Source organism: Lonchura striata, chromosome 28 (assembly GCF_050655825.1).
Source record: "Lonchura striata isolate lonStrDom1 chromosome 28, ASM5065582v1, whole genome shotgun sequence".
NCBI classification, from domain to species: Eukaryota; Metazoa; Chordata; class Aves; order Passeriformes; family Estrildidae; genus Lonchura; species Lonchura striata.
In genome coordinates, this window is record NC_140730.1 from 5,665,893 (window position 1) to 5,681,492 (window position 15,600).

The 15,600-nt window shown below is 55.3% G+C and overlaps 3 protein-coding genes across 7 annotated transcripts in view; 2 read left to right on the forward strand and 1 right to left on the reverse strand.

The window, feature by feature from the left end:
- Positions 1 to 114: 114 nt before the first annotated feature.
- Positions 115 to 10,648, forward strand: PEAK3 (PEAK family member 3). Its single transcript, XM_085562569.1, has 4 exons — positions 115 to 3,872; positions 4,305 to 4,618; positions 4,931 to 5,580; positions 6,085 to 10,648. The coding sequence occupies exons 1-4, from the start codon at positions 3,766 to 3,768 to the stop codon at positions 7,075 to 7,077; spliced, it is 2,064 nt and encodes a 687-aa protein (XP_085418695.1). The 5' UTR covers positions 115 to 3,765; the 3' UTR covers positions 7,078 to 10,648.
- Positions 10,120 to 13,828, reverse strand: OAZ1 (ornithine decarboxylase antizyme 1). The gene is given in 6 exon segments (XM_021528261.3): positions 10,120 to 10,651; positions 10,760 to 10,845; positions 11,354 to 11,526; positions 11,635 to 11,721; positions 11,723 to 11,780; positions 13,642 to 13,828. Coding segments are annotated over 6 exon segments (651 nt in total). The 5' UTR covers positions 13,758 to 13,828; the 3' UTR covers positions 10,120 to 10,520.
- Positions 13,829 to 14,080: 252 nt separating this feature from the next.
- JSRP1 (junctional sarcoplasmic reticulum protein 1) overlaps positions 14,081 to 15,600 on the forward strand; it is a 35,145-nt gene continuing 33,625 nt past the window's right edge. Inside the window, exon 1 of one of the 5 annotated variants that reach the window (XM_085562581.1) lies at positions 14,081 to 14,178. Coding sequence is in view for 1 of the 5 variants with exons in the window: in XM_085562579.1 (XP_085418705.1) it covers positions 15,315 to 15,325 (11 nt within the window). In the remaining 4 variants the exon portion in view is untranslated. Of the gene's footprint in view, positions 14,179 to 14,238; positions 15,326 to 15,600 lie in introns of those variants that run through there. The other 4 variants (XM_085562582.1, XM_085562586.1, XM_085562584.1 and 1 more) reach the window with 4 other exon arrangements.

The window sequence follows — 15,600 nt, forward strand, 5'->3', positions numbered from 1 at the left end:
TTTATCCCCCTTCTCTTCCCCATATGCCTCAATAAGAAAAGGCAAAATCAGTGGGCAAAGCCTGAGCAGGAGCTGGAAAGGGCAGGAGCCCCCTAATTCACACCTTGGAGCTCTCCAGACCTGCTGCAAGCTGGGAAGCTCCTGGAATTCCAGCAGACCTTTCCCCCTTCCCGGAGCTCTGCTGGGATTTGCAGCCCCTGAGTCCATCCCCACCATCAGTCCCACAAACCCCACATAAACAATTTGAAACCACCTCCTCAAGGGTACCAAAGTCCATATTAATAACTAATAAATGATTAATGCACGTGTGCTAACAAACTGCTGCTGCTATTAATCAATTATTAATTATTAATTCGGTGTTTAGAAGGGTGTGCTGAAAGTGGAGGGTGCAAAGGCAGAACCTCGAGTTGTGCTGGCAGGAAAATTGGGATTTGGCGGGGTTAAAAGGAATCACATCCACCCCGGAGTGCACAGATGTGCACAGGCACACACAGGCAGCCAAATTTTTGGACGGTGCTGGAAAATTGGGCATATGCCAGGGGAAACTGAGGCACGGCGTGGGCACTGCAGTGCGGCTGTGGGGCAGGAGCCAGTGAGGAGGGGGAGGGAGGGGGTTTCTCCTCCACAGAGTGACCCTTCCAGTGCCCTGCCCATCCTCCCAGCCCCAGGGCACAGCCTGGCCCCCCAAAAGCCACCCCTGCCCTTGGCACGGCTGCCACTGCTGTCCCCACCACGGGCTCAGCCAGCCCGGGGTGCCCTTGGCCAAAGAGAAAGAGGAGCTGGAAAAAAAGTTGTGAAAACGGTGCCTTGGAGCATCCAGGGCTTCCAAGAGATTACAGAAAGTCCCGAACTCAAACTGTTCCCATGGACCAGATCACCCATTGCAACTGCAGGAACTACCAAAAAAAGCAGATTTTTTTTTTTGGTCCCTCTATATATTAACACCATTTTGCTTGGAAACTCCGAATAGGAGTACATCCACACTGAAACACAGATATTTTAAACCATTCCATCCATTGTTTTTTGGGGTAAAAACATCATTATTTTAACCTGCTACCCTTCGGAGATGCCACATCTCCGTGAGCTGCACCTGCCATGGGGTAGGGTTATGTTCGCACCAGTTTTATGTTTGAGGGGGACACGTGTCCCCCCCAAAGGGGTCACTGCCCCTCCCCAAATCCCCCCGTGTCCCTTTGCAGGCTCAGTGCCCGCCCTGTCCCCTGCCAGCCCCAGTCCCGGCTCTCGCAGGACCGGGCTGGCACTGGGAGCAAAGCAATGCCTCCATCTGCTGGGGAAAGGAGCCCTGGGCCGCTCCAGCCCGGGATCCCATCCCTCACACACCCTGGGGCCGGGGAGGCTCCCGGCTCCCTGCCCATCACACGAGGAGCGGCGGCCTTGGCTGCCAAAACCCCCGCGAGGCTGCAGCCCCCACGGGCCGGGCGAGAGCTGCCGCGGGGGGAGGGAGGAAATTGGGGTTTTGCTCTCATTTCCTGCTTCAAGATGCGTTTCGTGGCGCAGGGTCGAGGTTACACGTCCTGCCCGTGCCCGGGGTGTGGGGGCACCGTGGGAGCCGGGGCTGGACCCCCTGCTCCTTTTGGGGGTGAGCTGCAGGATGGAGATGCTGAGAGAGCGCCCGGGTGGGTTCAGTGGACCAGGGATCAGCCCAGCCCACCCTGAGCTGAGCTCGGAGCATCCCCACAGCCCCACGGGCTGCTGAGTGATGTCATGGAAAAAAAAAAAAAAAAAAGAAAAAAAAAAAAAGAAAAAAAACCCAAACAGAAAAAAAACCTCAGAAAAAAAAAATAAATAAAGGCAATTAGAAAACTGCCAGAAAATTTTCCAGTGGCTGCGTTTAAAGATCCTATCTCCCACTGGGAAGAAAATCCAATTTCCTTACAAACTAAAGAGGCTGGAGCTAAGAAAAGCTTCCCTGCATCAGTCCCCCAAAATCCAGTGGGGAAAGGGCTCAGCAGCTCCTGGACCAGTCTGCAAATGCTGTCAGTGCCATCAGGACCATGTCCTGCAGCTGATTTATCCACCTGGAACAGGCAGCAGAACCCACCAGAGGACTCAGGGATGCTCCATTAAATCCGCATTTTGCACAGTCCTGCAGAGGTTGGCAACAGGAAACGGGTGTCCTTGTTAAGGGCTTGGGTGGCTTTTCAACTTGGCATTTTCTCCTTGGTTGGAATAAGACAAATGAGGAATTTCACAGCCAAAAGGCAGTTCCTGGCTGTCCCTCTTTCCCTGGCCGCTTCTGTCCAGCTTGGCAGGGTCACAGGCATAGCAGGAATTCTAGAATTTTATTCCTACCATTTTCTGGTGCTTCTTAAAGGTAATTTTATTTATTAGGGAAAAAACAGTGATGCTTCTAACAAATTTTTTTGTGAGGGTGGGGAAGGCCTGGCACAGGGTGCCCAGAGCAGCTGTGGCTGCCCCTGGATCCCTGGCAGTGCCCAAGGCCAGGCTGGACAGGGCTGGGAGCAGCCTGGGACAGTGGGAGGTGTCCCTGCCATGGCAGGGTGGCACTGGGTGGGCTTTGAGGTCCCTCCCAACCCAAACCAGTCTGGGTTGCTGGTGCAATGTGGGGTGGACGTTGTCCCCTCCCAGAGCCCTGCTCCTCCTCCCTGAGCTGGATCCAAGCGTGACTCAGCCCCACGGAGTTTTTTATCAGCTCTCACACACGGCCTCAGCACCCAGAAACAGCCCCAGCCCCAGCCAACAGCCACAACCCCCCTGGGAAATACAGAAATAAATACAGGGGGAGGGAGCTGTGGGCTCCCGGCACCCCCCAAATCCCACCCCGGCCCCCAAAGCCCTGCTGAGGTGTCTGGATCCGGGGTCCTGCTGTTCTGGGGCTCAAGCAGTGACATTTTCCACTTTCCTCGTGGAAACCCACATTTCCCACGTTTCTCATCCCAACCTCGCTGCCCCCCAGGAGAAATCCTGCAGCTGCCTTCCCACAGCACCCACAGTGGCACCACTGATAACTCAAAAGAGTGACTAGAAGGGAGGAAATATTGAAATATTTTGGGTTTAGAGTGTTTAAAAAGTGACTTCATGACACCAATGGGACGATATTTTCCAGCTGAGTTGGGTCACTTGGTGCACTTTGAGCATCTGGGAGACAAAAATAAAGGTGTTTTCCAAGGGCTGGGCTCCTCTTGTGCAATGGCTGCAGGAAACCCCAGCAAAAAGACAGATCACAGATAAGGAATATTCTGAGTTGGAAGAGAAGCACAGGGATCATCAATTCCAACTCTAACAGGAACTGAACCCACAACCTTGGTCCGTGGAAGAAAACAAAAATATTCCTCCTTGCCAACCCACCCAGAGCAATAACCTGGAGGAAGGGGAATTAATTCTATGACTTGAGGGGGGTTTGGGGGGAAATCCCCTCCTCAGAGCAGCTGCCACCCTTAAAGCTGTCCTTGGAGCCATCCAGGAAGGAGGAGCAGCTTGAGGGACACAAGTAGCACTGATGGTGACACGGTGACCATGGCCAGGGCCGCAGCGATGCCAGGGGGCTCGGGGGGCTTCTGGGGAGTGAGGCCAAACCTCGGCTGAGCCAAACCCCAACTGAGCCAAACCCTGACTAAACCAAACCCCGGCTGAGCCAAACCCCAGCTGAGCCAAACCCTGACTAAACCAAACCCCAACTGAGCCAAACCCGGCTGAGCCAAACCCCAGCTTCCTTCAGCCACCCGAGCAGGTGTTGAAAGCACATCCTGCCCTGCCGAGCGCGGGGCGAGCCCCGAGCGCGCCATGGGCAGCGCCAGGAGGGGCTGGGATGGGCAGCGGGAGCTGCTGCGGCTCCGGGATGTGGAGCTGGAGCCCCGCGGGACCCCCTCGCTGCCAGGGACACCACACAGGTACCGGGGGGCTCTGCAAAGGGGCTCAGCACGGCTGCTGCCCCAACCCAGCGCTTCGTGGGGTCCCGGGGGCACTGGGGATGGAGTGGGGGCGCCGGCTGGGGTTGCTCAGCTGAACTTTGGACGCTCCGGCAGAACGGGGAGGTTTAGACAAAGCCACCATGGTTTCGGTATCGCTGGTGGCACCAAAGCCGGAGTCCAGCGCCAGGACAGGGAAGTGAAACCAGCGGCTCCATCCCAGTGCCCTCCTCCTTCGGGCTCCCTCTGCTCCCTCCCTGTGCCCAGACCCCTGTCCTGTCCTCCAGATTTGGCTGGGGGTGTCAAAGGCTTCTCCTGCTCTTGTCCCACACCTCTGCCAGCGTTGTGGCCTCCCTGGGGTCACCCAGCGAGGACACATCGGGCCCTGGGGACACACGGGTGTGTCCCATGCAGGTGGAAACCAGCGCGTCTGGAGCCCTCGGGCCAGCTCCCACCCCCAGGATTTCCCAGCGCAGCAACTGGAGTCACTGGGCCACCAAACTCCCCGTGTTTCTCCCCAAAACCACCCCGCCAAGGCTCCCCAGGCCGCTGCTTCCCCTTTTCTCCGCGTTCTTCCTCCGAGCCGGCACCGGAGGCAGCGGGAGCCGCGGGGGTGACGCTGCCCCCGGCTCCGTGCAGGGCCCCCGGACTGGGCACTGCCATGCCCGACACGCCGGGGGGCTGCCCCCCTCGGCCCCCCGGCTCAGCCCTCATCTACAGCAACGTGGGTGAGTGACCTCCGGACCCCGCTGTGCCCCTGCCTGCCGAGGTGTCACCTCGGCCAGTGGCACTGCTGTCCCTGTCCTCCCCCGGTGTCACCCCTCTGGCTGGTGTTGGGTGTGGCTTTGGGGCTGGAAATATGTAGGAGGCAAAGAATAACGTGGTGTACTCCCATCCCATCCCATCCCATCCCATCCCATCCCATCCCATCCCATCCCATCCCATCCCATCCCATCCCATCCCATCCCATCCCATCCCATCCCATCCCACTCGTCTCCTCTGTCCTGTCTGTCCTGTCACGTCTGTCCCTCCCTCCCCAGGAGAGCTGCGGGCCCACCTCGTTCCCCGCAAGGCCAGCCGAGGGGAAGGTGCCGGGAGACCCCTCCCCCAGCCCGGGCCGGACCCCCTGCCTCCCCCGCTGCCCAAAAAGCAGCTCCAGCGAGCCGAGTCCCTCCCGGAGCCGGGACCGTCCCAGCGCTGCCATGAGGACCCTGAGGCACGGGCTGGCAGCATCCTCTACAGCATCCCCCCGGCCCAGCTGCAGCCCGGGGAGGGGGCTCCCCCGCGGGACAGACCCTCCTGGGCACCCAAGAAGCCCCTGACCAAGTCCCAAAGCCTGGGGGAGCCGCTGGCCCGAAGCAGCCCCCAGAGAGCCCCCCCAGCCAGCCTGAAGGAGCTGACATTTGGGACAGCAGACGGGGAGCTGGGGCAGCTCCTGGAGGGCCCGGCTGGGGTCTGTGGGGTGGTTTTGGGGTGCCAGGAGGCCTCCCTGGCCCGGCTCTCGGCTCTCATGCAGGAAAAGCTGGTGGGGCCCGAGGAGAGGCAGCAGCTGCTGGAGGCAGAGCTGGTGGGGAAGCGCTGGGCAGCGCTCAGTGTCCTGGACCCCCAGCCCTGCTGCCAGAGCGGGGACGCCTGGTACTTCAGGGTGGGCTTCACCTTCGAGCACAGCCAGCTGCAGTTTGCAGCCAAGGTAAGGGGGGAATCGGGGTGAGAGGCCTGGGTGGAGCAGAGGGAGCCAGGAGACCCAGGAGCGTTGGCTTTTCCACGGAACACGACACTGGGGCCACTTCCCCTTCCTGCAGCCACTTCTGCATTTGCTGGATGACACGGTGCTGGCAGGGCATGGGTGATGAGGGTGACAGTTCCCCTGGGGTCAAGGGACACGTCAAAATCGGCCCTTCTGGGGGACATGTCCTGCCGACTCAGCCAGAGGGGCCAGCACGTGCAAAGGAGAGGCTGGAGCAGAGCTGGCTGCCCAGGAGAGCCCAGCCCATCTGGGGGCTGCCCCACCCCTCATGTCCCAGCTCTTGCTCAAAGCCATCCTGGCTCCACTCCGGGGTTCAGAGGGTGCAGGGGGACCCCAGCGCCACGTGTGGGTCACAGCAGGGCTGGTGGCCCTGAGCTGGCAGGGTGGCCCAGCGCAGATCAAGGCTCTGTCCTTGCACAGCTGGCCCTGTCCTGTGTGTCCCTGCAGGTCCCCAAGCCGTGCTGCTCCAGCCTGAGGGTGCAGAGCTCCCTGGGGACACACTGCAGCATCCAGCGCCTGCTCGGCCGCTTCACCGACCACCTCCCTCGGGAGCTGGTGCTCCCAGGAATCCCTGGAACACAGAGGCAGGGCCCTTCCAGAGAGGAAGCAGCCTATTCTGCCCCCCAGCCCGTCCTGCAGGTGCTCCTTTGTGCCGAGGTTCCTCAGCAGACCCTGGCAGATTTTGTGAAGGGCTCCCACGCTCTGCACAGGACCAGCCCTGGGCACTACGAGCGCCTGAGCTGCCTCCTCCTCCTGCAGCTCTGCATGGGGCTGGAGCACCTCCGGGGACAGAACGTGGCCCAGGGGGACCTGTGCCCCAAGAACCTGCTGCTGGTGCAGTGCCCATGTCCCCCCCAGAGCCAGAAGGAGCCGCTGGGACTGTCCCTCCCACGGCTGCTCATCAGCAGCTTCTTCAAGGTGCAAGAGAAGCAAAGACCCTGTTCCAGCAGCCAGGAGCAGGACTGGAGCCAGGCTCTCTCTGCACCCTCCCCTCCAGCAGCAGCTGAGCTGAACGTGTGCAGGCTGATCTATCAGATCTTGCACATGGACATCTCCCTGGAGAACATTTTGGGCTTCAGAAGCAAAAGGCTTCCCGAAATCCCCTCGCTGTCCATCTACTCGGCGGGACTGAAGCGCTTGGCCACGCTGCTCCTGCACAGGGAGCCTCAGCAGAGGGTGTCCATCCAGCAGGCCAGGGGCATCCTGCAGGTGCTGCTCTGGGGGCCACGCCAGGAGCTCTTTGCCAGGAGCAGGAAGAGCCTCGAGCTGCTCCGGAGCTGGCTGCAGGTCAAGAGGGCTCTGCTGCTCCTGAGGTTTGCAGAGAACTCAGCTGGGGCCAGGGTCAGCCCCAGCCTGGAGGAGTGGCTGTGCTGCCTGTACTTCCAGGGGGTCACTGAACACACGCTTTACGAGGTCACCGAGGTTCTCTATGCTCCCTAAACCAAGCCCCAGTACAGCCTACCCAAAGGTCTCCTCAAAGCCAAGAGCTCACAAGTGCCTGGCCAAACCTGTCCCTGCCCATGGCAGGGGAGTTGAAACGAAATTATTTTTAGGGTCCTTTCATAGAATCATTCCGTGATTCTATGAAATCCACGAGTTCCTAAGAAATCCCAGCAGGTCTTTGCTGGGAAAGCTCTACAAACCTAAACCCACTCCCCCCATAGGCCATGGATGATGAAGTGTGTAAAACCACTAAGTGTGGGTTTATACCCTCAAACAATTTTTGCTTGATACTCTAAGTCTGGTTTATCAGAACTGGAGAAAGGCAGCTGGATGGGAACCCCAGGCACCAATTTAGTGGCTGATAATCCCAAGTTTATGGGGTTCAGAATTTGAACAAAACCTCCTCAGAGCGTTTTTGCAGCCACCAGGTTTTTGCTGTTTTAAATAATACTCTAAACCACCCATCACAGCAGAGGAGAAACAACAGCTCCTTCAGCCTGTGCTTCCCAGAGACAATTTGTGGCACAGTCACTAATAAATACGACATTTTAAAGGGAAAAATACAGCTTCAATAAAACCTGGAGCTGAGCCTCTCAAACCCTGGTCCTTTATGTGCTTCTCTGCCAGCATTACACAGTGCAGGGATGGCTCCAGAGGGGAACACAAAGGCAAACTGCCCTTCCCGGTGGTGATTACCCAGGACAGCCTCCATGGGCTCTGGTGAACAGCTCAGGTGAGTTCATGGGCACCAAGGCAGGGCTGTGGCATCTGCTCCTTGCTGTGAAACACCTTGCAGCACATGGGACTTGGACTCAGTCCCCAAATCCACACGGATGTCGAGGGAGCAGCATGGTGAAGGTCATTTCAATTATTCCTCAGCAATTACTAATCCACTCACAGCCACCCAGGCTGGGTATCAGGAGAAATTCCTTCACTGAAAGAGTGATCAGGCATCAGCACAGGGCAGTGCTGGAGTCACCATCCCTGGAAATGTTCCAGCAGTGTGTGGTGTGGCACTTGGGGACATGGTTTAGTGTGATGGGGTGATGGTTGGACTCGATGGTCTTAGGAGGCTGAACAGTTCCATGATTCAGTGACTCCATCACCTGCCAGCAGCAGGGCTGTGCACACAGTGGGACAGAGCCTCCCCAAGTCTGCTGTGCCCACGGGACAGTCAGCAGAGCCTGGGGCATTGCTGGAGTGGGGAGGATTCCTCCTAGGAGTCCCTGAGCTCCAAGAAACAAAAACAAACCAGAGCTGGGACCCTGCAGGGAGCAGCTCAGTCCCAGCTCCAGGGTTGGTTTGCTCCCACCTGGAGCAGCACCCAAATGTCCCAGTGCAGTCTCCCTGCCCAGGCTGGAGCCCATCAACCCTGGCACGGGCACTGCCAGGCACAGAGATGGGGCTCAGATCTCATTGCAGGCGCCCCGGGAGAGCTGCCCCTGCTGTCCCAGGCTCTCCTGCAGTGTTTGCCGTGGCTCCTAGAGGGCAGTAAAGGCCACGGCACAGCCCCTCATCCCGGGGAGACAAAGCCAAACCCGCTCCCGTGGCTCCTGCCCAGCCCCAGGCCGCCAGCTCCAAGGATCCACAGCCCCCCAGTTCTGGTTTCCAGCGTGGGTGACCCCCTCCCCTTCTGCAAGGAGCATCCAAAGTCACCAAAACATCCCTTGGAGGCAGGACCAGGCACATTCCACACTCCTGTCCCTGTGGAGAGCAGAACGTGGCACAGGTACCACATCACAGAGGAGAACAGGGATTTTTCCAGATAACCAGAGCAGAAGTTCTGCCCTGCGCCAGCCTGTTGAGCAAAACAAGGACACCTTCCCTTGGTCATGCCACCACCAAGAAATCCTGGAATATCCTGAGTAGGGAGGGACCCCCAGGGATCAAATCCAGCCCCTGTCTCTGCCCAGACCCCCCAACACCCCACCCTGAGCAGCCCTGAGAGCGCTGTCCAAACGCTCCTGCAGCTCTGGCAGCCTCGGGGCCGGGACCATTCCCTGGGGAGCCTGGGCAGTGCCCAGCACCCTCGGGGGGAAGAACCTTTCCCTGAGCTCCATGCCAAACCTCCCCCAGCTCAGCTTCGTGCAGTTTCCCAGAGCCCTGTCACTGGCCTTCCAAAAAAATCCCTCCAGGATGAGCACAAATGTAGGGCCAAGAGAGAATTGGGAAGAGCCAATTAACGAGCCCAGCAAGAGCCCCCAGTTTGCACCACACCACTGCTCACACAGCCCCAGGTTACTCTGTGCTGCATCTCCACGGAGTTCCAGGGGCTATTTCAGTGTATTCCATGGGATTCTAACACTGCTGAGCCCAGGGATGGGCTGTGGGGGAAACTTTAGGGCCTTATTCATACATTTCACAGCACTCAGAGAACCTGGTGAAATAAACCCATGCCAGGGGCTCCCTGCTCCAAGGTCTTATAGAGGAAAGATTCATCAGCTCCAACAGTGCCAAACAGGCCTGCAAGCACTGAAAAACATGGAAATCATACACCTTAAAGCTCAGCCCCTTTGGAGACTTGCTGTAACTTCAGTTCAAGGTTGTTAATTCCAGCATTACAAGGAGCCCCTCTGCCCTTCTGCTCACCATCCTGAACACCAAGGGGTGTCTGTGGAGCCCCAGCACAGCCCCCTCCTCACCCTTCAACCACAAACCCCAAGAAACCTGCCCAGCCTCAATGACATTGAGCTGCAGGAGTGCCACAAACCTTCCCAGCTCACAGCCAGAATTCCTGGAGTCACCTACACACACTGGAAAGGCTGCGCTGTTAGGGAAACACTGAAATTCCAGGTATTTAAGTTGCATATTTGGTATTTAAAGCAGCCATGGGTTGAGCTGATCACATTCCACTTGAGGCTTCCCAACCAAATCACACCCTGGATATCCTACAAAACATTGGCAGAGTAGGCAACTACTGGTCCTAATTAGCACGCCTGCTAATTACTCACTAAAAGTAGACCTTTCCAGGATTGCTGGATTATTCCAAGCCCTGTCAGAGCACACCCACGAGTTCCAGTCAAGCAAAGAACAAGCAAAGCCTTTCCACACCTGCAACTTTTAATGGTTGGGGCAGTTCCAGAGCCACCTCTTCAAGAGTGCAAGTCTTTAAACAGCTTAAAACCAGCAATAAAAAGTAAAATATAAATTTTTATTTAGAATTAAAGCAAATACTTCAGTATCACAAACACAATATTAAACTTCAAGAAATATACTGCTAAATTTGGAGGGAGCATTTATTTTTGCACAACCACAACATGCGCACAAAATCCAGAGAAAGATGTGGAGTCTGAAATTTTCAACATCTCACCACCAAAGCAGCTGGGTCACACAAGGTTTCGTACAGGAGTTAAGATAGACTGGAATAAGATGTTGACAAAATTTCTACAGAATCATCTTTATAGACAACAAGAAAGCTCTAAAGAGGCAAACATTGCAATCTAGTCTTCTTCTGCTGAGTCTCTCTCAAACGTGTAGGCCATGAAGCAAGCATCTGGTCTCTTGGGGACAAGGGGATGCCCTGGTCTCACAATCTCAAAGCCCAAAAAGCTGAAAGTACGGAGCAGTGCAGCTAGAAAATAAAGCAGGAGACAGGTTTCACCCACGGGATACTGAAAAAAAACCTTTAAATTTCCACCAAAAGGTATTTTGTGTCTCTGGAGGCGCAGGGAACACCCACCTCTGTCATCTCTGTTCTTGTGGAAACAGATGAACACATGCTCAACTCGGAGCTGTTCTTCAGCAAACTCGAGAAGAACTGCAAAACTGCAAGAGAAACACCAGGGGCTCAGTGCCTGTGGAACAGGGAATGTCCTGGGATGGGAGGGGGACCACAGGGATCAGCCAGGCCAACCCCTGGCCCTGCACAGGTACCCCAACAACCCCACCCTGAGCATTGTCTGAACAATCCCAGAGTTCTTGCAGCAAGTGCTTCTTCAGAGGGAGTTAGCAAGGTCCTGAGAGCCAATCCACACAGGAATTCCTAGGGGAGGCTGGAGCCTCACACCTCCAGATCCCTGAACCCCAGGCAGAACTCAAGGGCAGACTCCTCAGTGGCACAGAAAAAGCTGAAGGAGCTGCAGTGACGGACTGGAAGCAGCCTGGAAATCTCAGTGCCTGAAATCCCAGACTCTGGGCTGGTCCTCCCTGAGACCAGGCTCACAAGAGAGCCTCAAGAACTGAAACTAAACATTCAAACTACAAAGAGCAAAGTGTTCTCCCACTGCCCTGAGAGACCTCGTGCTAACCCACAGCCAAGTTTTCCCTGACCCACCTGTCCTTGCTCCCCTCAGGCAGAGCACCACTGGGAATTTCAATGTAGAGGTTGTTGTTGTTCAGCACTGCTCTCCAACTGATGTGTTTGGCATCTGTAAGCCTTGACTGGACATTGAGAATTCTTGTCCTGTTGTTAGGTGTTAGTTCTTCTGTGACATTCAGCCGATTATCCTGCAGCAGGGAGAAGGGCAGAATTATTTTCCTGTTCATTTCCAGAGGAGGGAGTGAGGCGGGGAATGCTGCCAAGCTCACCACGAGCTGTTTGCACCTCGTACTCACCGAATAAAATAAATTAGCTGAAAGATTGTGATCCCTCTGACTATTCCCTCGCCCACCTGGGATCTTCAGGGGTGGGTGAGGGACATCAGGAGCACCACCGAGGCCCCGGACCCAGGTTACTACAGCAATTGAAGGGAACCCTGGAACTGCAAAGGGAGCATGGTTACACAGGCAGGAAGGCTTGGACAAAGCCCTGGGACTCGCAGGATTTAAAGAGTGTTAAAAAAACCAAACCTAGGCCAAAGGACTCCTCCCACTGCAAGAGGGAGGACAAAGGAAGCTCCACACCAGGGACACTGCCCAAGGAGCTGCCACTGCAGTATTTTGAGTGAAAACTCAGGTTGAGTGAGCCAGGTGTGTTTCTGTGCCAGGGCAGGCCTGCTCTGACCTCAGGAGAAGCAGCTTTCTGTAGGAATGTGCTTTTTCCTGCCCTCCTTGCTCTGAGGCAGCACAAACCCCCAGCCCAGCAAGGCAGGGATCACTTTTCCCTGGGGTATTTCCCAGACCTTCCCAGGGAATCATCTCCACCTCCAGTGTGGCCGAGGCCACACCTGAAACTCTGCAAAACCTCCAAAAACACCTCCAAACCTCTTTCCACTGAACTCCTCAGAGCGATTCCACAACGCTCAGCACTCGAGGAGAAAAATCTCGTATTTTTGAAGATTCGAGGAAGATTTTTAAGTTTCTCCCCATCCTTCCCAAGGCTGTTTCACTCCTCCCGAGGCAGAGCAGCGCTGGCCCCTCCCTCTGCACCATCCTTCACCCGCAGGCTCCACTCTTGAGTTGCGTCATCTCAGCAGATGCAGCAATCGAGGCCCTTGGGGGAATTTTCACAATCGTCCTGTCTCCGGGTGCCAGCAGCAGCCACTGCAGCCATTTGCAAATCCGAATAAACAGCTACAAAATAATCCACCATTTTGCACCCGAGTTGCGGGGTTTGGATTGGTTTGGGGTTTTCTGTTTGGTTGTTTTTTTGGCAATTTTTTTTAATGATCTTGAAACTTGTGATGAATAATCCTTATTAGAAAGGCTGGGAATGGGCAGAGGGATTAAATATTACGTGCTGGAAAGTAAATTATATTTTTATATGAAGCAAGATAATAACTGCGAAGTTTTATTAAAAAATACAAAATCTGTGCTAACTGAATGCGTTATTTTAATTAAATGAGTATCCAACCCATTATTTTAAGCTCTTTGAAAGGCATATTTTTCTTTAGTACCAACATTATTTATTTTTATCTGAGAATGACTGTGAACTGTACGTCTTTGATTTCCCTTACAAATAAACCTTAAAAAACCTTTTCCAAAAGTGTGCTGTGGCAATATTCAATTATTTCACCTTTCTTCCCCAAAAAGGTGGTGCAGAAGGAAGGCTTGCAACCATAAATATGTTTTAGCGATATTTACATGCTCTTAGGGAGGAAAAAAAACAATCTTTATCCCGCAGTTAAACAGAAAAACGGTTAAAGAACTCCTTCCACAGTCCACACACGAGGTGGAAAGGGCAGATTGATGTCCCGAGCATCCACTGCTCCACGCCAGCCACCTTAATTCAGGTATTTTCTTTCTTCCTGTGGGGGGTATTTAATCTTTTCGGCTGCGTTTTTAACCAACAGCTCTCGTAACACTCTTACCCTCGATTAGTTTTGCGAAGTATCCACGGTTACGTAAGGGGATAACAGGCTCCAATCCTTCGATATCTTTCCTTAATTGCGGTTTTCCCCTCGGGTCCCCTCCAGCCCTGCCCGGAGCCTCTCCCAGCCCGGGGGTGCCCCTCCCAGGGCCGGGACAGCGCCGGGGCCTCAAAAATCACCTTTTTTTGTGTTTTTTCCACCCTCCCCGACCGCCTTTCCCCGCGCGGCGGGGCCAGGCCGCCCCTCCCCCGCGGGCCACGCAGCGTCCCCCGCCCCTCTCCGGCCACCAGGGAGGCGACAGCGAGGACGAGGAAGAGGAAGGAGGCAGCGAGGGCCCAGCGGTGCGAGGCTGAGGGAGGCCGCGCCGCCTCACCTGCTCTGTCCGGTACTGAGGCTCAGCACAGCGGGCATGATGGTGCTTTTATTCCCCTCTTTCTCTCTAGCGAAGCAGTGGCTGTTGAGTATCCGTTGCAGGGAGGATTTCACCATCCGGCCGCTCTGGTCCGAACCCCGAAACCCTCCGCCGCCTCCGCCCCCCGCTCCCCAGGCGCTGCTTACACAAAATGGCACCGCGGCCCCACCGCCTCCTTATATAGCCTTCCTCTGCCACGCCCCCAAAGAGACCACGCCCCTCAGCGCGCGCCACACCCTCGCTGGGGAGACGGCTTCTATTGGGCAGTTTGGGTGTCTATTAGAATATCTCGCTTTCTATTGGCTGAGCGGAGCGCGGAGGGCGGGATATCGGCTAGGGATTGCCGCGCGGGAGGAGCGGGGGAGCGGCGCGTGATTGGCCGCGCGCGGCGCGGGCGGGCGGGGCCTGGCGGGGCAGCGGGCGGCGGGCGCCCCGCGAGCCCTCACTGCCCTCGGAGCCGCCGGTTCGAGTCCCGCGGCCGCGCCCCGCCCGGCTGAGGTAACCGGGGGGGCCGGGGGAGGAGCGCGGTGTGAGGGAGCACAGGGAGGGAGAGACGTGAGGAGTCATGGAAAAACACGGATGGATGCGTAGGGTGCAGCCCTGGGGCTGCAAGCGGCGGAGGGGCGGCCGCAGGACCGCCTGTGGGACGGCATCCCGCCCTCACGGAGCTGGGTGCTGAGGGAAACTTTGAATTAAAAACTAATAATAAACCCACCGCAAGTAGCGGGGAGGTTCCCTGAAAAGTCAGGGTGGGGGTTGTGAGCTGGTTTTGTCGGGGGTCCCCTCTGGCCTCGCTGTGGTTTATGGATTTATAGGGAAATAGGGATGGGGAGGAGTTGGTTTGTGGATTTGGAATGGAATAAGGATGGGAAAGAGCTGGTTAATGGATTTATAAAGGAACAGGGATGGGGAATAGTTAGGTCAAGGATTTATAGGGGAATAGGGATGGGTAACAGTTGGTTTATGGGTTTATAGTGGAAAAGGGATAAGGAATGGATGGTTTATGGATTGACAGGGGAATAGGGATGGGGAATGGTTGATTCGTGGATTTATAGTGAAATAGGGATGAGGACAGATTGGTTCATGGATTTATAGTGAAATAGGGAAGAGGAAGGGTTGGTTTATGGATTTATAAGGGAGTAGGCATGAGGAATGGGGAATTGATTTATTGGGGAATAGGGATGGGGAATGGTTGGATTGTGGATTTATAGGGGAATAGGGATGGGGAATGGTTGGATTGTGGATTTATAGGGGAATAGGGATGGGGAATGGTTGAATTGTGGATTTATAGGGGAATAAGGATGGGGAACAGTTGGTTAATGGATCAGTCAGGGACTAGGGATAGGGAATGGTTGACGGTGATGATCTTTTAGGCTAAAAAGGATTTTTTGCTGTGCCTTCATGAAGAAGTGGGTAAAATCTGGTTATTTGCACAGCAGAAGTTGGGCTTATCCCTGTAAACCCATGCCCTCTGCTTTCCATCTCCTGCCAGGGGCTTGGAAATCCGAGGCTTGGGGATGTGGTTGGGTCTTTCTGCAGTCTCACGACAAGAACAGTCTGGAGGAAAGGATGGGAATTTGGAAACAGGACATCCCCACTGCTCTTCTGGATGGGACTGATGGAAACAGAGCTTCATGCCTTGGGGGTGAGGGTCAGTCTTCAAAATCCATCTTAAAGTAGAAAATGTGCACAAAAATAGGTCGTCATTCCCTTGGGTTTGGGAACTAAATCTTTGGTTGAGCTATTTCTGATGGTTTCAGCCTGAAAATCGAGGCAGAGGCACATCCAGGGCACATCCTGAGCTATGGATTTTATCCTGTATGGAAAGAGAGCTCAAAATAATGGTGCAAGTGATGGTGTTTGCAGGCAGGGATGCCTTGTAAGTTAAATGGGGAAAGGTGTTTCTAGAACAAAATAAAA